We start from the raw sequence: 27325 nt of genomic DNA on the forward strand, positions 1-27325 counted from the left end.
GATGAGTGACGCTGCCCAATACTGTCACTATGGTGGTGTGTTCACTCATAGGATGAGTGACGCTGCCCAATACTGTCACTATGGCGGTATATTCATGATACTCTGATACTTTGATACTCTGCAGGTACTCTGATACCATGTCATATCCCAGCTTATTGTTTCCCAGTGCTAGCACCTGATTCGTATTATCCCAGCTCCTTGTCCCCATATCTCAGCTTCTTGTCCCCATATCCCAGCTCCTTGTCCCCATATCCCAGCTCCTTGTCCTCATATCCCAGCTCCTTGTCCCCATATCCCAGCTCCTTGTCCTCATATCCCAGCTCCTCTTCCCCGTATCCCAGCTCCTTGTCCTCATATCCCAGCTCCTTGTCCTCATATCCCAGCTCCTTGTCCCCATATCCCAGCTCCTTGTCCTCATATCCCAGCTCCTCTTCCCCGTATCCCAGCTCCTTGTCCTCATATCCCAGCTCCTTGTCCTCATATCCCAGCTCCTTGTCCCCATATCCCAGCTCCTTGTCCCCATATTCCAGCTCCTTGTCCCCATATCCCAGCTCCTTGTCCCCATATCTCAGCTTCTTGTCCCCATATCCCAGCTCCTTGTCCCCATATCCCAGCTCCTTGTCCCTATATCCCAGCTCCTTGTCCCCATATCCCAGCTCCTTGTCCTCATATCCCAGCTCCTTGTCCTCATATCCCAGCTCCTTGTCCCCATATCCCAGCTCCTTGTCCCCATATCCCAGCTCCTTGTCCCCATATCCCAGCTCCTTGTCCCCATATCCCAGCTCCTTGTCCCCATATTCCAGCTCCTTGTCCCCATATCCCAGCTCCTTGTCCCCATATCCCAGCTCCTTGTCCTCATATCCCAGCTCCTTGTCCCCATATCCCAGCTCCTTGTCCTCATATCCCAACTCCTTGTCCCCATATCCCAGCTCCTTGTCCTCATATCCCAGCTCCTTGTCCTCATATCCCAGCTCCTTGTCCTCATATCCCAGCTCCTTGTCCCCATATCCCAGCTCCTTGTCCCCATATCCCAGCTCCTTGTCCCCATATCCCAGCTCCTTGTCCTCATATCCCAGCTCCTTGTCCTCATATCCCAGCTCCTTGTCCCCATATCCCAGCTCCTTGTCCCCATATCCCAGCTCCTTGTCCCCATATGCCAGCTCCTTGTCCCCATATCCCAGCTCCTTGTCCTCATATCCCAGCTCCTTGTCCTCATATCCCAGCTCCTTGTCCTCATATCCCAGCTCCTCACATACCTTACAGGCGTCATGTAGTCAGACGGGCTTAACGTAATCTTAAAATAGTTTCCTTACCCTTCAGCATCCCTCCCCCCCCCCCCTCCCTCATCACCCCACCAACCCAGTCTTACCCCTCAAACCAACCCCCCACCTCCCCACCCACTTACCCACTTACCCACCTCCACATCTCAACCCCCCCCCCCCATACCATTGTTCATCTCAGTTCTCATTCGCTCTAGTAGTTCTGTTTATCTTAGGTCCCTGATGTCATTCTTACTCTCAAGTTCTCTCTCTCTCTCTCTCTCTCTCTCTCTCTCTCTCTCTCTCTCTCTCTCTCTCTCTCTCTCTCTCTCTCTCTCTCTCTCTCTCTCTCTCTCTCTCTCTCTCACCCCCATCCCTCATAAGATTTATAGGGTAGAGGATGTTACTGTCCCATCCACTTGGACCATCCGCCCTGTGACCCTGATGCACTCCAGCCACCACCAGGAAGGGTTTCCGAAGCCTGTCTATCCTTCCTCTGAGAATAAAGGGATTTGCTAGTCAACTTTCACATTTCTCCAGACGGGAACTTTACTCCTTTGCCGTATTTGCAGGAATATAAGATGCGTCTAATTGACGAGGGGCCAGATTCACGAAGCAGTTACGCAAGTACTTACGAACGTGTACATCTTTCCTCAATCTTTGACGGCTTTGGTTACGTTTATTAAACAGTTTACAAGCATGAAAACTTGCCAATCAACTGTTGTTATTGTTATAAACAGCCTCCTGGTGCTTCGAAGCTCATTAACTGTTTAATGATTGTAAACAAAGCCGCCAAAGATTGAGAAAAGATGTACAGGTTCGTAAGTGCTTCGTGAATCTGGCCCCATTGATATTTGGTGGAAAAATGCAATTTTCGTATATACATATATATATATATATATATATATATATATATATATTGGGTTGTACACATTTGTCCTTTACTCAAGCAAACAAGGTATCGTTTCTATGTATAGTACCGGTACGATACCTGGAGGAGTGGTATTGGAGAAGTCAATTTTTCAGAAATGTGGAATATTGTATGAGTTATGATACTAGGCGGACTGTCCGCCTTGCTGATACGATAATTGTGAGTTTTAGAAGCTATAAGGTCATCTTCAGGGTCCTTGTTCAATTGGCGGCTTGTGTGTGTGTGTGTGTGTGTGAAGTCAAGTGTGTTTATATGCAAGTACGATACCTGGAGCATACCTGTAGAGGATTTCGCGTGTTTTTCTACTCCCTGAACGTCGGGGCGTTTGGGGGGAGTCTTGTCATGAGGAAATAGTTTTGGCATAGAAGCTTCCAACCTCTCGGTTGCATTCTTCACTCTGGTGGCTGAACATACAATCACTCACCCAGTGATTGTATGTTCAGGGCTTCCTTGAGCGTCTGGATTGTTTAGATACATGATTGTCGGCATGGCATTCCCTCGAGGCATTCATCGCCATTAAAAAAATATTCATTCCAGCGATCTCAAAAGAGATTTTGATATGGAACGACCGCGAGACGGGACAAAGGCCCTCTATTGTGATGCAAAATTCTCTAGTGGTCCATAATCCTGGTGCCCACAATAGGGAGGTTTAAACAACTACTATGACCTATCGTCGGTACCCCTGCATCAGATCAAACCCCCTTCCCCGACAATATAATTTTCAAAAGTGCTCAGTGAGGATCCACAAGGTCTTCTCTGAGTACTCTTTATTTTCTTCTCCTAGCCTATGGGTCCTTTGCACCAGAGGTGGCACCCCTTTTATTTTCAAAAGAGTCTTTACACGATAAATTATTTTTGTGTTTATGAAACTGAGAATAGAGAGTTTGTGGTATTTTCTTAATAGTCTCTAAGAGGAGTTGTGGAATTTTAATGAAAGTCTCTTGAGTTATGTGACTTGTTCTACGGGAAGTGAATGGGATTATAAACTGTTTACTACGAGGAAACGAATGAGGAGAAAATCAAGATTGAATAGAACTTTGTTTGCAACGTTCCCTGGGAGAATGTGGCTGAGGTCGGTGGAATGTTGTTGTCATTCTTCTATGTGTGTGTGTGTGTGTGTGTGTGAGAGAGAGAGAGAGAGAGAGAGAGAGAGAGAGAGAGAGAGAGAGAGAGAGAGAGAGAGAGAGAGAGAGAGAGAGAGAGAGAGAGAGAGTGAGAGAGAGATCAACTGATTGATTTCGGCTGTCAGAAGTGGGCATTACCATACTCACTTATGTTAAACTAGCAGCGTATGGCTTATCATCTTGCCATGAACTTCATGAATACTATAGGGAATAGAATAGGCTTCAAGAATAACAGCAAGAACAGGGATTAAGAATAGAGTACTACCCTGGGAGCATAGAGTACCACCCTGGGAGCCTAGAGTACCACACTGGGAGGGTAGAGTACCACACTGGGAGCATAGAGTACCACACTGGGAGGGTAGAGTACCACACTGGGAGCATAGAGTACCTCCCTGGGAGCATAGAGTACCACACTGGGAGTATAGAGTACCACCCTGGGAGCATAGAGTACCACACTGGGAGCCTAGAGTACCACACTGGGAGGGTAGAGTACCACACTGGGAGCATAGAGTACCACCCTGGGAGCATAGAGTACCACAAGGGGGGTGGGGCAGATACCGTGGGAGAGCGGAAGCAACCGTTTGTGCCCTATACTCACTATGACCACACCACCGGTTGTCACTCTCCCGCACCAGTACCACTACTACCACCATCCCAACTACCACCATCGACATCACCACCATCATTACAACTACAGCAACTAACACTACCACCACCACCACCATCACAACCGACCATCCAGCACCACAAACCGGTGTTCTTAACTACCCCCCTGTTGTTCATAGCGTCATAAACATGTTAGAAAGTATTCTTTTAAACGTAAGAATAGTGGGAACAAAGCTACAACCTGTAACCTACAACGTTCTACAACCTGCACCTTCAGGTCCAATTACATTCGTAATTTAAAAAAAATTATGATAAGTTTGTTTATATTTGTTTATACAAATTATATAAATTAAATTATATTAATTATATAAATTATTTATATATTTGTTTATACAAATTATAAGTTTGAAGTAGTCAACACATTAGACCACCAGCAGCAAGAAGGGAGAGTCCAAGAGCCAGAGCCCGACGCTGTAGGCGCAAATAGGTGAGTACAAATTGGCTCACCCCCCACCCCCCCTACACATATACATAAAAAACATACATGGGATTGCCCATTGCTAGAAGTATAATTGACTGCATATATATATGCATTTTAATAACCGTTAATAACTTTAATAACACTTTATAAAAACATTCTATAATAACAACCTTTCTCTCTAGAGGAGAATGTGAAGAAGTATATCAAATATTTCCTGTGATTGAGTGCTCAATAACCTGTGATTGAGTGCTCAATAACCTCCTGTGATTGAGTGCTCAATAACCTGTGATTGAGTGCTCAATAACCTGTGATTGAGTGCTCAATAACCTGTGATTGAGTGCTCAATAACCTGTGATTGAGTGCTCAATAACCTGTGATTGAGTGCTCAATAACCTCCTGTGATTGAGTGCTCAATAACCTGTGATTGAGTGCTCAATAACCTGTGATTGAGTGCTCAATAACCTGTGATTGAGTGCTCAATAACCTGTGATTGAGTGCTCAATAACCTCCTGTGATTGAGTGCTCAATAACCTGTGATTGAGTGCTCAATAACCTCCTGTGATTGAGTGCTCAATAACCTGTGATTCAGTGCTCAATAACCTCCTATGATTGAGCACTCAATAACCTATTGCATCATATGAATGAGAACAGATCTCCAACCTTGCCCATTGGAGCCAGACGAGAATGTATGTGTATATGCTGATAATTCATGTATACATTCATGTATATATACCTTTGTATACATGAATGGCCCCCGAAGAAAATCAACAGAATAAACGTCATGTTTCACAGTCAAAAATCAAAATAAAATAAAATTTTATTTTCTGTCTTTCTCTCTCTCTCTCTCTCTCTCTCTCTCTCTCTCTCTCTCTCTCTCTCTCTCTCTCTCTCTCTCTCTCTCTCTCTCTCTCTCTCTCTCTCTCAGAGGCTTATTCATATAATGTGCGTGAGAACTTTGTGAATGAGATGGGGTGCCAGTGTGGTTGTATACTACAGCAATCAGCTGAGACCCAAACAATAACAAAGAGGAGTAAAACACTAGTAATTTGACTCACTGGTAAGCGTCCTCAGCCTTGCTTCCCACCTCACTACTGAATGAGTGTGTTTAAAAGTATTTTTTTATTTTACTCCAAATGCTGTCGTTATCAATATACGACTTATTCTGAAGGGTTTTGAACTACTTATCTGTTGTTAAATATATCTGAACTGCCCTCCCAAGTCATCCGGAATTTTTCCGTCTATAAGATTGTCTTGATCTAGCGGCTTAATAGTTATGAATGGTTGTTAGTTATTGACGAAGCTTTTCGAAAAAATCTGTAATTTTTAAGATGTCCTATAATGCAGTTGTATAATATATTCTTTACATATAGCAAGCTTATTCCACAGCGCCAGGATATCCTGTCAGGTTTCACTGATATCATGGTTTTTGATTCGTTAAGTTAATTAAGTGACAGGAAGTGCGTAAGTATAAGTGCCATGGCCACTTTAAATATCACTTCCAGTGCCAACTGTTCCTGTCACTGTCATGTCCAGTGTCACTGGCGCTCCTCCTGTCACATTCGCTTCCGGTGCCACTGGCACTGCTAATGTATATATGCTGGTTAGCATTGTAAATGTGTGGCCACGTCTGTGGTAGAAAATAATAATAAAAAAAAAACTGCTCACGCTGCGGTCGTTTCTAAAGGCACTGGCAAAGTCATTTCCTCCCTCGGTGCCAGTGCCAGGGTCGGGAGCTGAGGCTCACCCGCCATTGGTCGTGAGAACTATTTACCTAAACTCACACCAATGTCAATGACATTGTAAACAATGTCTCCTTCGCCACCCTGGCTCATGCTCCGTTAAACATTGTTTTCCTTGCTCTCTTCTGTCAGTTGCCTCAAGCGCTTGGGCTGGACGGTAGAGCGACGGTCTCGCTTCGTGTAGGTCTGCGTTCAATCCCCGACCGTCCACCAAGTGGTTGGCACCATTCCTTTCCCTCCCATCCCAAATCCTTATCCTGATCCCTTCCCAGGGCTATATATATATATATATATATATATATATATATATATATATATATATATATATATATATATATATATATATATATATATATATATATATAATATAACGGCTTGGCGCTTTCTCCTAAAGGAGATATCTCCCGTCACGCAGGGTGCAGTCGCACCTCCACAGATCTCCAGTATCATCTATTGATACTGGTAATGGCTCAAAAGGGCCACCACTTACGGGCTATTCATGCCCGTGCCACCTTTTGGGTGGCTTAATCTTCATCAATCAATCAATCAATCAGCTGTCCCTTGATAGTTGCCTTCTCCTCTTTTTATCCATTTATTCTTTACGATTACTATGTAATTCGGTATCGTTTGAAGCCTTGAGGAGTGCGTGTCGAGTACCACTTGGAGTCATAAGTCCTACTTGAACTTTTGTTTGTGGGTTCTAGACGTTATGTTGATGTCTCTGGACTGTGTTGTGTACGGTTGGGCACTGTCACTCATCCTGTGAGTGAAGATGCTGACTCCACTATCACCACCACCACTACCACAACCCCCCTACCACAATAGGTGTGTGCAAGGCTCCGCCCCACTGACACATCTCCCACGCACCTGCACCTCCAATATTCACCACATCCTCCAGCACATCCTCCTTCAGCTCATCCTACTCCTCTTCTTCCTCATTATCCCTCACACCTCCTCACCTCTATTCTCCTGATCGTCACTTCCTTCCCTCTTGAAGAACTTTTTTACCTCCTCATCAGGTAATGAACTTTCTATTGATGAATTTCTTGATACTTTCGTGAGCTTTCTCGAGAGGGCAAAGAACGACTTCCTGACAAGGATGACAGCCTCTTCCTGACAGCTGCTGACAACTGCTGGGGTCTGCTGACAACTGCTGGGGTCTGCTGACAACTGCTGGGGTCTGCTGACAACTGCTGGGGTCTGCTGACAACTGCTGGGGTCTGCTGACAACTGCTGGGGTCTGCTGACAGCTGCTGGGGTCTGCTGACAGCTGCTGGGGTCTGCTGACAGCTGCTGGGGTCTGCTGACAGCTGCTGGGGGTCTGCTGACAGCTGCTGGGGTCTGCTGACAGCTGCTGGGGTCTGCTGACAGCTGCTGGGATCTGCTGACAGCTGCTGGGGTCTGCTGACAGTCTCTACCTCAAGGATATCCTTTCTGCTTGATGGATTTTCTGTCATCAATGATGGTAGTTTTATTATAATTTTTTTAAACTAATCTTTTAATAATTTTGTTGGCATGGTGAGAGTTTTATCCTTTTTTAATTAATCTTTTTTAATAATTTTGGTAATTAGGTGATTTTGTTTAATTAATAGTTTTTTTTATCCTATTATATAAATTATTTTTATCACATTATATAACTGATTTTTTTTATCCATTGAAATAAATTATTTTTATCCTTTTAAATAAGTAACTTTTTTAAATAATAGATATTTTATACATTTAAATAGTTGATTTCTATCTTTTAAATTAAGTGATTTCTTATCACCTATTTAATTTCATGCTTTCTGAAATTTCTAAATAATTTCAAATTTCTAAATCAATTTTTGAAATTATATTTTGTCATTTGTAAGTTTGTAATTTATTTATGAATAATAACGATTACAGCAACAACACAAAATACGGTGATAATAGATAATTAAAATTATTATAGATTAATGAAGATGGTTGTGGATATATTAGGCCTAATACTGCCATTATTATGGGGGGGGGGCTACAGTCAGCACCCCATCCCCCATCAGACTCACCCCCCCCCTCATCTTCTAGCAGTCACCCTCCCCCTACTTCTTGAAGGGTCCGAGCTCGATCCCCGATCGTCCTGCGAGTTAAACACTAATATTCATGCCATGGAATCAACCTGTCCTCACACTTAATGCACTTCAACATTGACGCTATTGAGAACAGCGTTCAATTTCTAGTACATTATGGATATCAAGAGCATCTTATAAGATCCGAGTTCGATCCCAGAGCGACCTATTCATATGGTGAAGTGAAAGCAAAACTCTCATTTATTACCCCCCCCATCTCTCTCTCTCTCTCTCTCTCTCTCTCTCTCTCTCTCTCTCTCTCTGTCTCTCTCTCTGTCTGTCTCTCTCTCTCTCTGTCTCTCTCTCTCTCTCTCTCTCTCTCTCTCTCTCTCTCTCTCTCTCTCTCTCTCTCTCTCTCTCTCTCTCTCTCTTACTTGCCTCCTCCTGCTTCATACCTCCCTAAACGACCCTAAGGCATTACCTGCATCCTACAGGACCTCCCCTAAGGCACTAAACCCATCATACAGGACCTCTCTAAGGCATGAGTCCCATCCTACCACCACACAACCACCAGAAATAACCCACCACCACACAACTATTCTTTGATACCCTTCAACACACTGCAGATCCTTCGATAACCCATTCACCTTCCTCCTCCAAGTCCGTGTCCGGAGACCCTCAAAAAAAAGGGGGGAAGGCACTTCTCCGTTAATCCTCGATAATTGACTAATGACCCATCAGAGGAAGACCGCCAGGCAGATCGAGTTTCTGCCCTGAGTGCCATCACGTGGGTCTGAGAGTCCGCGGAGCGCTGAAGACAAGTTTGGCTTCGAGTAGAGGAAGAGGCTAGTGTCGCGCGATGGTTGGATTAAGTCTTGCAGGAGGCGATTGGGGCTCTGTTCTTGCGGGCTATTCATGCCCGTGCCACCTCTTGGGTTGGCTTAGTAATCTTCATCAATCAATCAATTGGCCTCTGTTGGTTAAGAGTCAAGTGGGGTTGTGGGAGTCGATTGGTATACCTGCTTGCAACCCGTTCTCAGGCTGTGTTCATTCCATCCAGCGTCCGACCGCAAAGATGCATTCATGATTTTGAACATACTGTTCATTCAAAACGAATGAACATGATTTTGGACATACTAATGAACATACTCATCTCTCAACTAGTTTTACAGGTTCCTGAGCCTACTGACCTGTATCATATCTACATTTGAAACTGTGTATGGAGTCAGCCTCCACCACATCACTGCCTAATGCATTCCATCTGTTAACTACTCTGACACTGAACAAATTGTTTCTAATGTCTCTGTGGCTCATTTGAGCACAGTTTCTACCTGTGTCCCCTTGTTCGTGCTTCACCCGTAGTAAATAGTTTATCTTTGTCCACCCTGTCAAGTCCTCAAAGAATTTTGTAGGTGGTGATTATGTCTCTTTTTACTCTTCTGTCTTCCAGGGACGTTAAGTTTACCTCCCGTAATTAAATTTAAATATTTACGAAATGAAAACGTAAAGGGAATTATCAGGGGAAAGGATGGGACGGGACGGAAGGGGGAGGAGTGGTGCCCAACCACTTGGACGGTCGGGGATTGAACACAGACCTGCATGAAGCGAAACCGTCGCTCGATCGTCCAGTCCAAGTGGTCCCGTAGTCTTTCCTCATAGTTCATACCTCTCAGTTCTGGGATTAGTTCAGTGGCATCTGAATCTTCTCGAATTTTGTCTTATGTTTAACTAGGTATGAACTCCAGGCTGGAGTATGCATACTCCAGCTTGGAGTATGCCAAGCTGGAGTATGCAGCTCCTGTATGCTGGAGTATGCATACTCCAGCCTGGAGTATGTAAACTACATTTTGGTCTACCATACGTTACAAGGTTCTGAATGATTCCTTAGACACGTTTCTGAATGCAGATATCATGTATGCAAATTATAGAGGAAAGAAAGAAAGTAGCTTCAGAATATAACACTTTATTTTACACATTCAGTAATGTTCTCCAGGTAGTTACTGAACAAGTAACATTAATTAGTTACTGAACAAGTAACTACTGTACAGGTAGATCAAGACATAAACTCACATACAACTCTTTGGCAAAGCTGACTTTGTTTAAATGTAAAATTATTGAAAAAAACACGTCGAAGAAGATGAATAAGTTTGAAAAAAAGCAGATAAAAAGATGGATATAATAACTTTTAAGGATACCAAAAGGTCTATATTAGAGCAGGCCTGCTCTACTTTTATTATAAATAAAGGTCTATATTAGAGTAGACCTGTTTATTTGTATAAATATGTCCGAGAAAGATAAGGAGATAAGATAAGGAGTAGACCTATTTATATGAATAAATATGACCGAGAAAGATAAGGAGATAAGGCAGCCGAAACATTAATTAAGAAACAATTTAGATTAAAAACAGTTATTTAAGAAAAGTTTTAGATTTAGAACATTTTTAAGAAACAATTTAGATTAAAAACAGTTATTTAAGAAAAGTTTTAGATTTAGAACATTTTTAAGAAACTATTTAGAGTTAGAAACATTTATCTAAGAAACTATTTAGATTTAGAAAGCAAAATGTGATTGATTATTCTCTCAAAAAATCTGATGCAGAGAAGGAGTTCCAGGCAATACATTTTGAGTAAGTTCAGAATAAAAACCTCAAAATATTTCAGATGAACTTAAAAACCAAAACATTAACCTAAGCAAATAAAATACACACACAAAATAGATAGCACTAATAACAATTTTAAAAATATTTTCTTAAACCAAAAATATTAAAAATCCATAATTTTTTGTTTAAATATCAAATACATTTACCATTTAGGAAAGCAGAAATACACAAGCTGTATTTACAGAAAGGCGATACATACGATAATTTTGTACTGTATATATGCAACTCAGAATATGTACATACGTGACTTAGATTCTGACTAATATAGAAAACTATAAAGTACAGTTTAAGAGTATTGGTCTATAACATTGTGTCCCTTGAATATTATTTTCATATTAGGATGTCTTTCTAATGAATACTTGATGATATCAATTGAATAATAATAATAATACCAATTAATTAACTAAGTTAAAATACAATTTAATACACTTATAAAATCCACAACAGCCCCAATAAACATCACGTTTCTACTGAGATGCTAATAATAAATTTATATAAAAGAACGTAATTCATATAATTTTTATCATGGTCTATAACTAAAAAAAATATTGATTTTTGCTTCATACGAGTATTTAAAATTCTACATTATATAGGGGTGGTAGAAAATATCAAATTGTTCAGTGAGAATCCACAAGGTCTTCCCTGAATACTCTTTATTTTCTTCTCATTCAGTCATTTGTGATAAAGATGTAAGCTGAAGACGTGATGGCATTTAGGAATTGAATCAGTGCCTTGAGCTGCTCTATTTAAATTAATTGACACTGAACCTGGTTATCAGTGCCAGTTAGTGCCTGGATGACGTGGGAGAAGTGACTAGCATGTGTCTCATTTTTCTTATGACGTGTTCCTTCAAAGCACGTCTTCTTTACCTACTCCTTTATAACGTATTTCTTTCTTTTATATATATATATATATATATATATATATATATATATATATATATATATATATATATATATATATATATATATATATATATATATATATATATATAGTCTGAAGGATTTTCTGTTTCCCTTGTGGATTGAGATTAATTTCTTGCTGATTCAGAAGTAGAAATATTGACTGGGTCAATTGAACATCCTAATTCTTATAAGATTCGTGTTTAACACTACGTCCTGTGTAGCGAGGGACTGGTCCCCAACATGGCGTCCTTCAGATGGAGTCTCTGAAGCAGCAACTAGGTGTCCGGTGACTGGCGACGGTCACGGCTGGCCGAGGACATCGAACACGAGCGATGGAACGCTTCCATTATCATCTCCAGCCTCTGGAGTCGCCCCCTTTCTGGGGTGACTCCAGTGCCTGGAGGATCCAAAAGGTCCAAAATGACCTTTTGGGTCCTTTTCCAGACATCGTTGCAGCACCGGACGGCTCCAGAGGGAATGGTGTCCAAAGGTGGAAATGTTTGTGCTCAAGACACGATGGGATATATTGTGATCGTCCTGATGACCCAACCACATAACAGAAGATGGATATGTGGCGATGTTTCGGTCCGTCTTGGACCGTTATTAAGTCCGGGGAAATCCTCATTGGGCTGTGTAATGTATCTGTAACGTGCAAAGTTGCAAATATGTTTGTCAATGTTATAATTTTGGCGTACGCGTTCAACAGTGACTCATGTCAGAGTTATAGTTTTCTATAATCATATTCTCGAGACACTGTATAATTTTTCCAAGACGTTTTCTTCTCTTCACCATCATAATTATATACTAGAATAACAAGTGAATGTTTATTAACTGAACATAAAATGTTATTCTGAGCTTTGATATGTTTAAAACTTCGATAACAGAAATGTTATCCCAAATGTTATCCATCATCCCACTTCTTGTAGATACGAGAGAAGATGCTTATTATCCTATGACATATTTTCATATGTGCCCTTCAGATAAGAAGGAGCATCGACGCTAGCTGTTATACACTGCTGCTTTTAGGCTTGAGAGGTCGGTCGTGTCCTAGTATAATGGATAGATCCTTGACGACTCTGGACAGTAAATGTCGTCGAGTCGTCGTGTAGGTCCTGTATAACTCTGGTCAGTAACAGTAGGGAGAGTTGTTTTTGAGTGTGTATGTTTCTGACCATGCGAAGCTGACCTTTCCTGCAGAGTTGAGCTCATAGCCTCCGAAGTTATCTGTCTGGATAGCTGAAAATAAAAAAAAATTCAGTTTAGATAAATTGCAAATTTGCTATTTTTATTTATTAACATACAACCATCTTAGAAAAAAATGATACTTTTAATTGTGGTATTGACAATACTGAACTAATTATTATGTTTTCATACATGTAGTTGAAGTATTTTTGGTACTTGTGATTGTCGTAGTAAAATAGATCATATTATTTCTATGAAAGTGTGGTATACAGCTGGTATACTTCACCTGCTGTGCTACACATGTGTAGTCTATACTACAGCTGCTATGCTGCACATGTGTATATCATCCTCAGCTGACTTTTAAACCTGCTTTGTTGTTGGTTAAGAGGACAGCTGTGTCCATCATGGGGAAGCCAGTTCTCCCAGAAACACCAGTACTTTATTTTAAGTTTTATTAAAGCCCCCGCAATTTTTAACAGCTTGTTCAACTGCACTGAAATTAGACGAGAGGAGGGATTCCTTACCACGTAAACTTAACTATCACAGACGGTTTCATAAGTACCAGATGGTGGCAATAAGACCAGAGCTTTAGCACAAGAGAGATAACAATATCACAAGTGTTTCTCTTAAGACAGGTTCAAGACATATCAAGAAAATTACAGATTAAAATGTCAATTTCCTGGCTGCAGCATCTCAGCGTCAACAACCACAGCAGGAGCAACTCTTTCAGTTTCTTTAACGGTGTACTTAAGCCATACCTCAATCATCAATAGAGTTATGGGTATCAGCCATCATCATTAATGTCTTTAAACGCCATTCGCAGGGTTAACTATTATTAGTATCTAATGTTGATGGTCTTCAACATGGAAAAGTTACCTGTCACTCACCTGTCAACCAGGTGGGAGAGGATGAGTTCAGAGGAACCAATTAAATGTAGAAGCAGTTGTCGTAATCAGGGCACCGAACTGCTAGCGTTCTGAGGGACTCAAGAGCTGCTGCTAGTTCCTTGAGACTCGCAGATGTAGAGGAGGAGGTAGTGGTCGAGGGTGAGGTAGCTGTGGTGGTGGAGGGTGAGGTAGTGGTCGTGGTGGAGGGTGAGGTAGTGGTCGTGGTGGAGGGTGAGGTAGTGGTCGTGGTGGAGGTGGTAGTGGTGGTAGACAGTGTGGTAGTGGTGGTGGTTGGGATGGTGTTGCTGGTAACTGTGGGGTCACCACTGGTGGGGATGGTGATGATGGTGCACTGAAGAGGGCCTCCATAAGTCTCAGGAGGAGAAGGATAGTGAGATCCGAGACAGAAATCATGACAGGAAGGGATGGAAATAGGGAACGGGTGATTGAGGGTCGAGGAAGGGGAAGATGGTGTGGAATAGGTGGAGATGGGATGGATGACTCTGGGACGGGAAGAATGCCTAGAAGGGAGAAGATGGAAGAAATTGACAGATCTGGGAGTAGAAGGTGGTGTAGAAGGAATTGAGAGAGGGAAGGGGTGAGGAGATCTGGAAGGTAGAGGAGTGGAAGGGGTGGAAATAGAAAAGTGATGAAGGGACTTTGGATGAGTCGAAGGCGAAGGCGGAGAAGAAAAGGAAGTCAGTAACGAGTCGGAGATAATTGGAGTCAAGTCATACAAGTCACGCGAAGAAGACTTCGCGACTACGGACGAAGGAGACTTCGCGACTTCGGGCGAAGGAGACTTCGCGACTTCGGGCGAAGAAGACTTCGCGACTTCGAACGAAGAAGACTTCGCGACTTCGGGCGAAGAAGACTTCGCGACTTCGGGCGAAGAAGAATTCCCGACTTCGGACGAAGGAGCCTTCGCTACTTCGAACGATTTTAATGATGAACTCGAAGTCGACGATGCCACAGTAGAGTCGAATGGAGACAAGAGCTCTGAAACCGGCGTTTTACAGTCTGCTGTAACTGTGGAAGACGATGGAGGTGTTGTTGTCGCTGCAGAAGTGAACACAACACTAACTTGTGCCGCCGAAGGTGAACTGTCAGACCCGATCTCTGAAGTGACTGTCGTGAGACTGTCAACACTAACTGGTGTTGAAAACTGTTCCACTTTCGAGTCTGTATTAAAGGATATGTATGTAGATGATGAATCGAGGGAGGAGGCAGAGGGAGAAGGGGAAGAAGGGGGAGTTAGAGAATCCGTAGACACGTTGGACAGACGAGATGAAGTGGAAGAGAAGCCAGAGTCATCTGAAGCTGTAGAAGGGGAAGACGATGGCAGAATGGAGGAAGCAATAGTCACCGAGGATGACAAGCTCGTGCTAAGGATGCTGTCGATGGAAGATGCTCGTGTTATGGGGATGGTGATGGGGGCGGTGATCTGGTCTTCTTGCTCTGAGTCCGTATCAGTGCTCGACTGGTCCAAACTGTGGCGCCATGATATCTGTTGAAGGTGGAAAGGAAATCAATAAATATCTATAATTGGTGTTTATTGTTAGATATCATCGTGGAAACACACACACCGACAACTAAGTGAATATATACCCAAGACCTGAGACTGAGGGCTTACCCTAGACTAAGACGAAGTATAGAAGACTTACCCTAGACTTAAGACTGAGGGCGTAGGCCACATTGCGACGGAGGACGAAGGCCATGTTGGCCCGGGCCGCCCTGGGCCACTCGCTCTGGACCAACAAGGGACATTCCTCGGGCCGGAGTGGACGGTCACTGTAGGGGCTGTTGTTGACCTCGTGCACGATGTAGTGGTTGTGGTTCTCCTTGTTGTTGTAGCAGTTGAGCAGCAGCTGGACCAGCTCCTCGGCTGTGGTCCGGTACGACACTAGCAGGGACTTGTACTGCGACTGTTGGGGGGGGGGAGGTGACAGCTGGTGTTAGTACACGTTACCAGGTGGTGACAGCTGGTGATTAATGTTACTAGTCAAGTGGTAAGACACATATTATTGTTATCAGAAATTATTATAATAAAGATTCCATTTACAGTCACCAAGACCATCGGGTATCACAAGGCCAGTTGGCACCCCAAGGCCCTCTGGCACCCCAAGGCCCTCTGGCACCACAAGGCCCTCTGGCACCCCAAGGCACTCTGGCACCCCCAGGCACTCACCCCAGGCATGAGGATGGAGTCGTAGACCCGCAGAAGTCCTCCTCGACGGACGCCGACGCTGAAGCGCGCCTCGCCTCGAGGGCGACACTGCTGCAACTCTGCGGGACAGGCGTGGTCCTCCAGCACCAGCAGGCGCCGCGCTGGGGCGCCTCCGCCCGGGGCTCGAACCACCACCTCCATCCTGACGAAGAACAAGTTGGGGTCGCGGTGCCGCAAGCGGAACTTGGCCAAGAGCATCAGGACCAGTTCCCTACAGGTGGTCGAGGAGGACAAGTTGATGGTCTTGTACTCGATGTCCGGCTTCATGAACCTCAAGTACACCTTCACCGGAGTCTGAAGAACAAAAGTAACAAGTTAGAACAAGTCATACTACATTCGTGTCAGGAAGAACAGCATTAGAATGAAGAACATTGTTGATAAAAATATGTTGCCAGACTGCCTTAACACTGAACTCTTGTAGGGGAAATGTGTAGTCCAATAGGGTGCGTACTTGCACCTCCTTCCAGTAGAACATCACCTGCTTCAACCACTCGAAATGTGGCGTGGGCGCAGGCTTGGCGTGGGCGCAGGCTTGGCGTGGGCGCAGGCTTGGCGTGGGCGTATTTTGAGATGGGTGTGACGTATTTGTGGTTTGTTGCCATGACAAAAATGTGGGACGGTGTGGGTGAGGTATTTAGTGGAACTATAGTGCTGACAGGTGGGTCTTGGTGAATTTGGAAGGGTGTAGGTGGGGGTTTTCACCCACCTACACCCACCCTATTCAATTATATTTAAAAAAAATATATGTCAAATTCGACTAAAGGAATCAGAGCTCGGATAAGGTAGGAATAAACATCCGGATTAACGGACCGGAGTGCTGATAAGAGAACGCAGCATCCGAAAGAGCCACACCCACTCTTCCCCCCCAAACAAAGGTGATGGGTCGGAAGCAGGTGGGAGAGAGGTCAGCCCTTCCTCCGGATGCTGTCCCTGACGCGTGTGGAAGAGGACACTGATGCTGTCCCTGGAGATGCGGAAGAGGACATGGATGCTCTCATTGTCCTTGTTCTGAACAGATATACATAAATATTTAGCTAGATACATAGCTAACTATAAACCTATAAAACCTATAAACCTAACTATAAATCTATATAACTATATGTAGAGCTAGATATTATATCTAAATAGACAGAAAGACCGAAAGACAGGTGAATAGATAGATCTATAGGTAATTAAACTGACAGATAGCTGAAGATATACTTGGAGACCTAAATATATATTGCTAGATGTCATTCACTTGGACCATTTGAGCCTCGAACACGGGGCCACAAAAGCGGAACCCCCCTAGATCTACCAATTATGACCAAGTTACAACAGGGAAGGATCCCAGAGAACATCTAACTGAAATCAAACTGGGACTTAAATCCTTCCCTAGGGGCAACACTGTATTTGCAGGTGTGTAGGTAATTCACACCTTAGTCATGCAAATTGCAGAGAGAGAGAGAGAGAGAGAGAGAGAGAGAGAGAGAGAGAGAGAGAGAGAGAGAGAGATTGGAAGCACCAACCCGTCCTGGACCTGGCCAAACAGGCCCCTGAAGTCATGCAAATAACTAGAGGCAAACCTCTTCTGCCTCCGGCCCTTTCCACTAAGAAACCTTTCCTCTTTACTCTCCTCTCTTCTCACGAGAGGAGCGAAAGAGACGGAAGAAAACGCAGAATAGAACCAGTGAGGCGTAGAGGTGCCATAGGCACAATCAGAGAACACTGAACATCAGAGGTCCACAGCTGTTCAACACCCTCCCAGCAAGCATTTAAAAATATTGCCGGAACAAAGGTGGATTTGTTCCGAGCAGGTAATTTATGAACATTGAAATTAATGATGAACAGATAAATATTAAGTTAATTATGAACAGATAATTCTCACATTAATTCTGAACTGTTGATTCGTATAGCAATTATGAATTCCAAAGTCAATTCTGAACAGCAAATTCGCAAGGTATTTGTAAACTGCATTCTTAAGATAATTATAAACTGTTTAAAGCTGTGTGAATTGCACCAGGAAGACGCACCCACAGCCATCTGTTAACGTGGCCACGGAACGGAGCTCCCTGGAAGACAATCAATTCCCTGGAAGACAATCAACTCCCTGGAAGACAATCAACTCGCGTCTCAAGTCCTGTACAGAGGTCGCGAAGAGCTACGTACTGTCCCTGATATGTAACAGAATCCGAGAGGGACTTTTACTCTCAAATTGGAGCGTTTCCGATCGTCTAATGCATCTGTTCACCTAACAGTAAACAGGTACTCAGGAGCTAATCAGCTTGTTGTGAGGTTGCATTCTGTGGAGGGCCTCGATATAAACGTAGCATGTATATACATTGGCTGCCTGTCCCTGACACACTGAATTATATATGGGAGCTGGGATATTAGGACAAGGAGCTGGGATATGAAGACAAGGAGCTGGGATATGAAGACAAGGAGCTGGGATATTAGGACAAGGAGCTGGGATATGAAAACAAAGAGCTGGGATATGATACCTGGTTGATACCTGGTTGATGGGGTTCTGGGAGTTCTTCTACTCCCCAAGCCCGGCCCGAGGCCAGGCTCGACTTGTGAGAGTTTGGTCCACCAGGCTGTTGCTAGCAGCGGCCCGCAGGCCCACATACCCACCACAGCCCGGTTGGTCCGGTACTCCTTGCAGGAAACAATCTAGTTTCCTCTTGAAGATGTCCACGGTTGTTCCGGCAATATTTCTTATGCTCGCTAAGACAAGGAGCTGGGATATTAGAACAAGGAGCCGGGATATGAGGACAAGGAGCTGGGATATGAGGACAAGGAGCTGGGATATGAGGACAAGGAGCCGGAATATTAAGACAAGGAGCTGGGCTATGGGCTAAGAGCCTCCAGTAATCTTCCCAGGATCTTGCAACAGAAGCTGGAGGAAGACAAGAGTGCAAAAAAAGATTTAAAAGCCATCGTCTCAGGTCCTCGTGAAACCCTCACCCTTCACGACGAAGCCTCAAGGACCTGGTTGACTGCATTCCTGTTCCTGGAGGTCTTGAGGAGGCTACACTTACTCTGGATTCCATCGTTCCTCAGTCTTAGCATCACTCGTAGTATTTGCTTTTAAGATCCCAGATCGAATCCCCGACGATTCGAAAGACTTGATCCTTTAAGACCACGAGACTGTAGACTTGCATCTTTATATAGAGAGAGAGATTCTTAAAAATTTCTTGGGAAAGTTCTTGCAATATTAATGACCTAATTGTTTCGTTCAGCTACATCACCTGGCAACACCGAGGCCACGACGTAAACAATTACAGAGGTTGAACAGGTTTTTCTACACCAGTGTTGTGTGTGTGGGGAGGGGGGAGGTGGTGGGGGGTGGGGGAAGATCTTGGGGGTATGTTGAGAGGAGGCTCTTGAGTAAAGTCTTATGCCTGGTGAGGTAACTCCCTCATCTAGGTACTGGCGCCGGTATGTGGTTGTTGGGGTCTAGGTGGGGTCTGGGTGGGGTCTGGGTGAGGGTCTGGATGGGGTCTAGGTGGGGTCTGGGTGAGGTCTGGGTGGGGTCTGGGTGAGGGTCTGGATGGGGTCTAGGTGGGGTCTGGGTGAGGGTCTGGATGGGGTCTAGGTGGGGTCTGGGTGAGGTCTGGGTGGGGTCTGGGTGAGGGTCTGGATGGGGTCTAGGTGGGGTCTGGGTGAGGGTCTGGATGGGGTCTAGGTGGGGTCTGGGTGGGGTCTGGGTGGGGTCTAGGTGGGGTCTGGATGGGGTCTGGTTGAGGGTCTGGATGGGGTCTAGGTGGGGTCTGGGTGAGGGTCTGGATGGGGTCTGGGTGAGGTCTGGGTGGGGTCTGGGTGAGGGTCTGGATGGGGTCTAGGTGGGGTCTGGGTGAGGGTCTGGATGGGGTCTAGGTGGGGTCTGGGTGAGGTCTGGGTGGGGTCTGGGTGAGGGTCTGGATGGGGTCTAGGTGGGGTCTGGGTGAGGGTCTGGATGGGGTCTAGGTGGGGTCTGGGTGAGGGTCTGGATGGGGTCTAGGTGGGGTCTGGGTGAGGTCTGGGTGGGGTCTGGGTGAGGGTCTGGATGGGGTCTAGGTGGGGTCTGGGTGAGGGTCTGGATGGGGTCTGGGTGAGGGTCTGGGTGAGGGTCTGGATGGGGTCTGGGTGAGGGTCTGGGTGGGGTCTAGGTGTGGTCTGGGTGGGGTCTAGGTGGGGTCTGGGTGGGGGTCGCAATCAACAACATATCATGGTTACACCCACAGGTTCGGGTGCCGCCCGTAATTACCTTCAGAACACCTTCATACTACCTGTGTACTAGCTTTCTCCCCCCCCCCCTCTACCCTCCACTCCAACTACGCCCCCCCTCCTCTCCCCTCCCCCCCTCTCCCCCAGCACCTCCCCGCCCCCTCCCATTTCCCCAATACTACCCCATCGGAAGTATACAAGTATGTCAACAACATACCAAGTCTACATACACACTCTCTGTCCAAGTATACTCAAACAACACACACACACACACACTGGTTAAGTGCACTCAAACGACACACACACACACACTTGCCAAATGCACTCAAACAATACAACATACACACATTGACCAAACAACAGAAGAAGAATTGGATCCTCTTCGCCAAAGGATACACAGAGCCCCAGAATGCATTGAGTGTTAGTAAGTGCAAAAAAACTTGTTTAACTCACCACAGACAAGTTTTCCCGGCAATATTACTGGTCTTATTTGCAAGTCCTTGACGCTTGCGTAAGTGTCAAGTCCCCCCCCCCGTCCAAGACCGACACTTGGCAAAGGCAGTTCCATGTTGCTTAAATGCAGGGAAAAACAAATTTAATAAACAAATCCATGAAGAATTGTAAAAAGAGAACTGCAGGAGAAATTTCTAATTTTACTGGTTGATACCTGGTTTATACCTGGTTGATACCTGGTTGATACCCGGTTGATACCCGGTTGATACCCGGTTGATACCCGGTTGATACCCGGTTGATACCTGGTTGATACCCGGTTGATACCCGGTTGATACCTAGTTGATACTCGGTTGATACCTGGTTGATACCTGGTTGATATCCGGTTGATACCCGGTTGATACCTGGTTGATACCCGGTTGATACCCGGTTGATACCTAGTTGATACCCGGTTGATACCTGGTTGATACCCGGTTGATACCCGGTTGATACCTGGTTGATAGCTCCAGTGTTTATTTACAAAAACAGAGACCGGCTCTAACGAAGCCTGTAGATCATCATGCCTGTAATTAAAATACTTCCATTAATGGCTCTAAATAGTCTTGTCTCATTGGTCAACGCTAGTGGTTCATCACCTTTCAAAAAAACCGGTTAATTACGAAGCGTGAGTCAAGGGGGACTGACTGGGCGAGATACAGCACCAGGTGTTCGAAAATCATTACGGATGGTTTTCGAACCACGTGTTTTCCGGTCCGAAAGGTCAAGGGCCCGAGACACGCCGGGTGAGAGGGGGGGAGGAGGGGGTGGGGGGAAATATGGAAATGGGAAGATGGATAGATTTTAAAATGGATTTAAGATTTATATAAAAGGGGGAAGGGAGGGTGGGAAGAAAGGGGGAGGGGGTGGGAAGAAAGGGGGGAGGGGGTGGGAAGAAAGGGGAGAGGGGGTGGGAAGAAAGGGGGAGGGGGTGGAAAGAAGGGGGGAGGGGGTATGGGAAAAAGAAAGTGGGGGGACAGGTGGTAGGGAGAGAGAAGAGAGAGACAGAAACAGAAGGGAAAGAAAAGGTAGTTCTGAAAAAGGGATTTATAGAAGTGAACCGGAGAGGAAAGGGTAGACAGATAAAGAGGCTTCAACAACAGGATTACCTTTAGGTGATTACGAGGATCAATGTCCCCCGCGGCCCGGTTTCAAACTAGTCTTCGTCGTTCGGGGTCTGGTCAAGCAGGCTGTTAGACGCCGCATCATGCATACCGGTTCATGAGTCGCCAGGCGGCTGTTAAAGTACCCTGATGGAGGTTGCTGTTGTTGTAAAAGATTCGCTACCTGGAACAAAGTTCTAAGTAGCACGGCCTATGGTGAGCCCGTAGCTGTTTAACAAATGCTCTCGCTAAAGCACCGAAAGCCGTCAGGTAATTTGGTTAATTAGAAAAAATATGTATTTATTACATATATCGGCATGCATTACATATACGTATTACATATTTCGGCATGCATTACATATACGTATTACATATTTCGGCATGCATTACATATACGTATTACATATTTCGGCATGCATTACATATACGTATTACATATTTCGGCATGCATTACATATACGTATTACATATTTCGGCATGCATTACATATACGTATTACATATTTCGGCATGCATTACATATACGTATTACATATTTCGGCATTACATACGCATATATCTGCGTATTAGTGTGCTTAGGAGCTATTTAACGCATACATCTGCTTTTTTTTTAATTGCAATATACGGAAAAATTGGCCTCTTGTATTATACAAAATCACTGTTGTATAATGTAGACATTAACTGTTGGGTGTATATTTTATCTTTGTAATATCTGTGGCTTGGTGTTGACAGTCACCTGTCAGGGTTGTCACCTGTCACAGTTGTCACCTGTCACAGTTGTCACCTGTCAGGGTTGTTACCTGTCAGGGTTGTTACCTGTCAGGGTTGTTACCTGTCAGGGTTGTCACCTGTCAGGGTTGTCATCTGTCAGGGTTGTTACCTGTCAGGGTTGTCACCTGTCACAGTTGTCACCTGTCAGGGTTGTTACCTGTCAGGGTTGTTACCTGTCAGGGTTGTTACCTGTCAGGGTTGTCACCTGTCAGGGTTGTTACCTGTCAGGGTTGTTACCTGTCACAGTTGTCACCTGTCAGGGTTGTCACCTGTCAGGGTTGTTACCTGTCAGGGTTGTTACCTGTCAGGGTTGTTACCTGTCAGGGTTGTCATCTGTCAGGGTTGTTACCTGTCACAGTTGTCACCTGTCAGGGTTGTTACCTGTCAGGGTTGTTACCTGTCAGGGTTGTCACCTGTCAGGGTTGTTACCTGTCAGGGTTGTCACCTGTCACAGTTGTCACCTGTCAGGGTTGTCACCTGTCAGGGTTGTTACCTGTCAGGGTTGTTACCTGTCAGGGTTGTTACCTGTCAGGGTTGTTACCTGTCAGGGTTGTTACCTGTCAGGGTTGTCACCTGTCACAGTTGTTACCTGTCAGGGTTGTTACCTGTCAGGGTTGTCATCTGTCAGGGTTGTTACCTGTCAGGGTTGTCACCTGTCAGGGTTGTTACCTGTCAGGGTTGTCACCTGCCACAGTTGTCACCTGTCACAGTTGTCACCTGTCACAGTTGTCACCTGTCACAGTTGTCACCTGCCACAGTTGTCACCTGCCACAGTTGTCACCTGTCACAGTTGCCACCTGTCACAGTTGTCACCTGTCACAGTTGTCACCTGTGACAGTTGTCACCTGTCACAGTTGTCACCTGTCACAGTTGTCACCTGTCACAGTTGTCACCTGTCACAGTTGTCACCTGCCACAGTTGTCACCTGTCACAGTTGTCACCTGCCACAGTTGTCACCTGTCACAGTTGTCACCTGTCACAGTTGTCACCTGTCACAGTTGCCACCTGTCACAGTTGTCACCTGTCACAGTTGCCACCTGTCACAGTTGTCACCTGTCACAGTTGTCACCTGTCACAGTTGTCACCTGTCACAGTTGTCACATCACCACCCCTCCCCCCCATCTCCTAGCCACACCCTCTTCACCCACATACTCACCTGTCCTCCACCCAGTCACCCACCAGCGCCTCACCACACACACACATATGCCCCGCCCACCTAATGCCAGGTGAGGGCCCACATCCGCCCACCTGCTGGCCCGTGTCACGCTCTCCTCACTCTGGTCAGTGTGAGAGACTCGGACAGAGTGCGGACTGAATAGTGTATAGCTCCCACGCTGTGTAATATCATGCTGTGTGTGTGTGTGTGTGTGTGTGTGTGTGTGTGTGTGTGTGTGTGTGTGTGTGTGTGTGTATGTATTTGTGTAAGCTGTGTATATCAAGCTTATATGGCAAGATATATATTGAAAACACACATGTAGATTACAATATTAATTGATATATATATATATATATATATATATATATATATATATATATATATATATATATATATATATATATATATATATATATATTGAAATACTGGAACTGTATCCTTAAGAAATAGGTATTCATAGATGCTTTCGTGGATCTAGGTTACAGAGGTGTTAGGTTCGTATATACTAGTTAGGTCAAATGCTCTTCAAATTTCACGGTTTTCAGATGGTGAGAACAAGCAGATTGTGGTGTGTAGCATGATGCATGAGTCGTGAAAGGTCTTATTTAAATGATGACTAAGACCATAGAACGGTGATTGTGCCTGCGGAACATTCTTGAGGAAGGTTACCTAACTACTCAACCGGAGTGATAACCCCCCCCCACCCTATCCCCAACCCTCCCCCCCCCCTGATGGATAAGGCCACCGTCACCAGAACAGGTTGGGTACTACCTGGTAGCCTTACATCCACCATCACCACCAACACCATCACTACCACCACATCACCATCACTACCACCATCACTACCACCATCACCACCATCACTACCACCATCACTACCACCACCCCCCACCATCACCACCACCACCCCCAACATCACTACCACCACCATCACCATTACCACCATCACCATCACCACCACCACCACCACTAGACTCAGATCAACATTCTCGAACTGAACTATGATTCTTCTGTTAAGAATTTCCTCTCATGGCCAAACTATTATGTAACATAACTGTTTATATATATATATATATATATATATATATATATATATATATATATATATATATATATATATATATATATATATATATATATAGCAACAAACCTCCAAACCCATGTTAATCATGGTTCTACTTTGTGTCTACCCTCCTTGTATCTACTTGCCACAGGTAGATAAAATTAGGAATCAAGGATAATAGACCTTCAGAACGAAGAAATTAAAACAGGAACCGCGTAAAAAAAACAGCTCAGTTGAGAGATAAAGAAAACACAAAAGACCTGAGAGTTATACCAGAAGACATTTTTTTTTTAAGGAACGCAATAAAATAAATGTCGCCTGAGGGCGTCGACTCAGAGCCGTCTGTAAAGGTTAAGCCATTTCTTGAGATACTGCCATGGTCTGAAAGGCCTGAGGAAATGCCAAGATGCCTGTCTGATTACTTGTTAACTGTTGTGAGGTGTGACATGTGCTTGTAGGTGGGTGAAGGCTTGTAGGTGGGTGTAGGTTTGTAGGTGGGTGTAGGTTTGTAGGTGGGTGTAGGTTTGTAGGTGGGTGTAGGTTTGTAGGTGGGTGTAGGTTTGTAGGTGGGTGTAGGTTTGTAGGTGGGTGTAGGCTTGTAGGTGGGTGTAGGTTTGTAGGTGGGTGTAGGTTTGTAGGTGGGTGAAGGTTTGTAGGTGGGTGAAGGTTTGTAGGTGGGTGAAGGTTTGTAGGTGGGTGTAGGTTTGTAGGTGGGTGTAGGTTTGTAGGTGGGTGTAGGTTTGTAGGTGGGTGTAGGTTTGTAGGTGGGTGCAGGCTTGTAGATGGGTGCAGGCTTGCAGGTGGGTGTAGGTTTGTAGGTGGGTGCAGGTTTGTAGGTGGGTGCAGGCTTGTAGGTGGGTGTAGGTTTGTAGGTGGGTGCAGGCTTGTAGATGGGTGTAGGTTTGTAGGTGGGTGTAGGTTTGTAGGTGGGTGCAGGCTTGCAGGTGGGTACAGACCTGCAGGTATGTACAGGCTTGCAAGTGGGTGCAGAGTTTCAAACAACAGTCCCGCGAAAGCACAAGAAAATCACGCGGTTTTTCAAGCCCAGATAATTACCATCAATCACAGGTAATTGGTATAATTTTTGCAAATAATTTCGTTCATTAACGTCGACATGAACACTGGAGAGGAACGCTGAGGCGTCGAACGTCAGCTTACTGCTGCTGCTGTCAGCCCAGCTAAAGCTTTCTTGTTGCTGAGTTAAACTACAAGTTGTGCACATTAAATCAGACTTTGTATACTAATTAAATGATTCACTTACCTTCGCCACTGTTAGAATTAAATCTCGTTTTCTGTTGATTTTATGAAGGATAGATCAGTTAGGGGAGACTGTGTTATCTCGTGTGTATTTGTTTGTTTGCTGACTTTGTGCTAATAAGACTTGTTTGTTTTTGTCTATATTACAAATGTGTGTGTTTGTTTTTCTTGTTGTTTTTGTGGGGAATACCGTAGGGAATCTTACCATTGTCTGGTCTCCCAGGGAAGTGGTCGAGGAGGACCTGGAGCTCAGCTTGCTGGTGGCCAAGGAGGAGAAGCTGTAGGTGGAGTGGAGGCTGCAGGAATCTGCCGGTCTGTAAGACTTGCGAAGGACCTGATCCGTGGAGCAGACTGATCCTTGGAGGATCTTGTGGCCCCCGCGGCGAGGAAGAGTCGATGGTCGAGTCAGGTCCTTCTTCGACATCTCTGGTGAACTCAAGACATCATCGCCTGAGTCCTGATCACTGACTTGCTTCAAAGACTCGAGGGAGGCGTCAGTATCGCCGCTACTTGAGAAGGACTCCAAGAAAATGTTAATGCTGTCGTTACTTGAAGTCTCTGAGGATCCGTTGATGCTCTCACTCCTTGAGGACGCTGAGAAGTCATTGATGCTACTGGAGTAAGACTCGGAGGAACTGTGACTTCTTCTGTGACATTCAGGAGACCTGACGAAGTCTTCATCCTCATGTGACTTCATCCTCATGACCTTCTGAGATGAACAGAATGTCTCACCTTGCCGCCGGAGGCTGGTGCTTGAGGTACGGGCCAAGGATGAGGTCGACCTCTGAGCGCACACATGCTTCAGCATCTTCTTCCACCTGATGTTAGGGAAAAAGCAAACACCAATTAATTCTTTGTTCATTCAAGAGTCGTGAGTTTTTCACGTAATATTCAGGAAGCCAAACGCTTTTAGAAAGTGATTAATAATGTATAATGAAGTTGTATACATGATTAATTACTCAATCATTCAAGGACTTGGCAGGCCTTCTACGTGGTCCTTAAGAACAGGAATTTGAATAAATAGATATTTAATCAAATAGATATTTAGTCACGAAAAATGTAATGTTACTAAAGTGCCCAAAATTGACGGGTCGTTAACTTTTGGACGGTCGTTGAGGGTCTGGAGTTTCATGCGAGGCTGTACAAAGTTGGTGGTCATTCCACGACTGTGTAGTGTCAAGGGAAAATTGTCTGGTGCGTCTAGATTGTTCCAGATTATCCCTGGGTAAATACTGGTTCGGAAATAATGGTTGATTTATTGAACCAATTACCGGGACATTT

General features: G+C 44.8%; 1 protein-coding gene across 2 annotated transcripts in view; it reads right to left on the bottom strand.

The window, feature by feature from the left end:
• Positions 1-10111: 10111 nt before the first annotated feature.
• LOC123749132 (serine-rich adhesin for platelets) overlaps positions 10112-27325 on the bottom strand; it is a 29363-nt gene continuing 12149 nt past the window's right edge. For both annotated transcript variants that reach the window (XM_069327089.1, XM_069327088.1), the window contains 5 exons: positions 26250-26862; positions 15986-16318; positions 15462-15722; positions 13798-15304; positions 10112-12964 (listed from right to left, as the gene is read on the bottom strand). In XM_069327089.1, the coding sequence (XP_069183190.1) occupies positions 13838-15304; positions 15462-15722; positions 15986-16318; positions 26250-26852 (2664 nt within the window). In that variant the 5' untranslated portion in view covers positions 26853-26862 and the 3' untranslated portion in view covers positions 10112-12964; positions 13798-13837. The remainder of the gene's footprint in view (positions 12965-13797; positions 15305-15461; positions 15723-15985; positions 16319-26249; positions 26863-27325) is intronic.

This window comes from Procambarus clarkii, chromosome 19, assembly GCF_040958095.1.
Source record: "Procambarus clarkii isolate CNS0578487 chromosome 19, FALCON_Pclarkii_2.0, whole genome shotgun sequence".
In the NCBI taxonomy this organism is placed as follows: domain Eukaryota; kingdom Metazoa; phylum Arthropoda; class Malacostraca; order Decapoda; family Cambaridae; genus Procambarus; species Procambarus clarkii.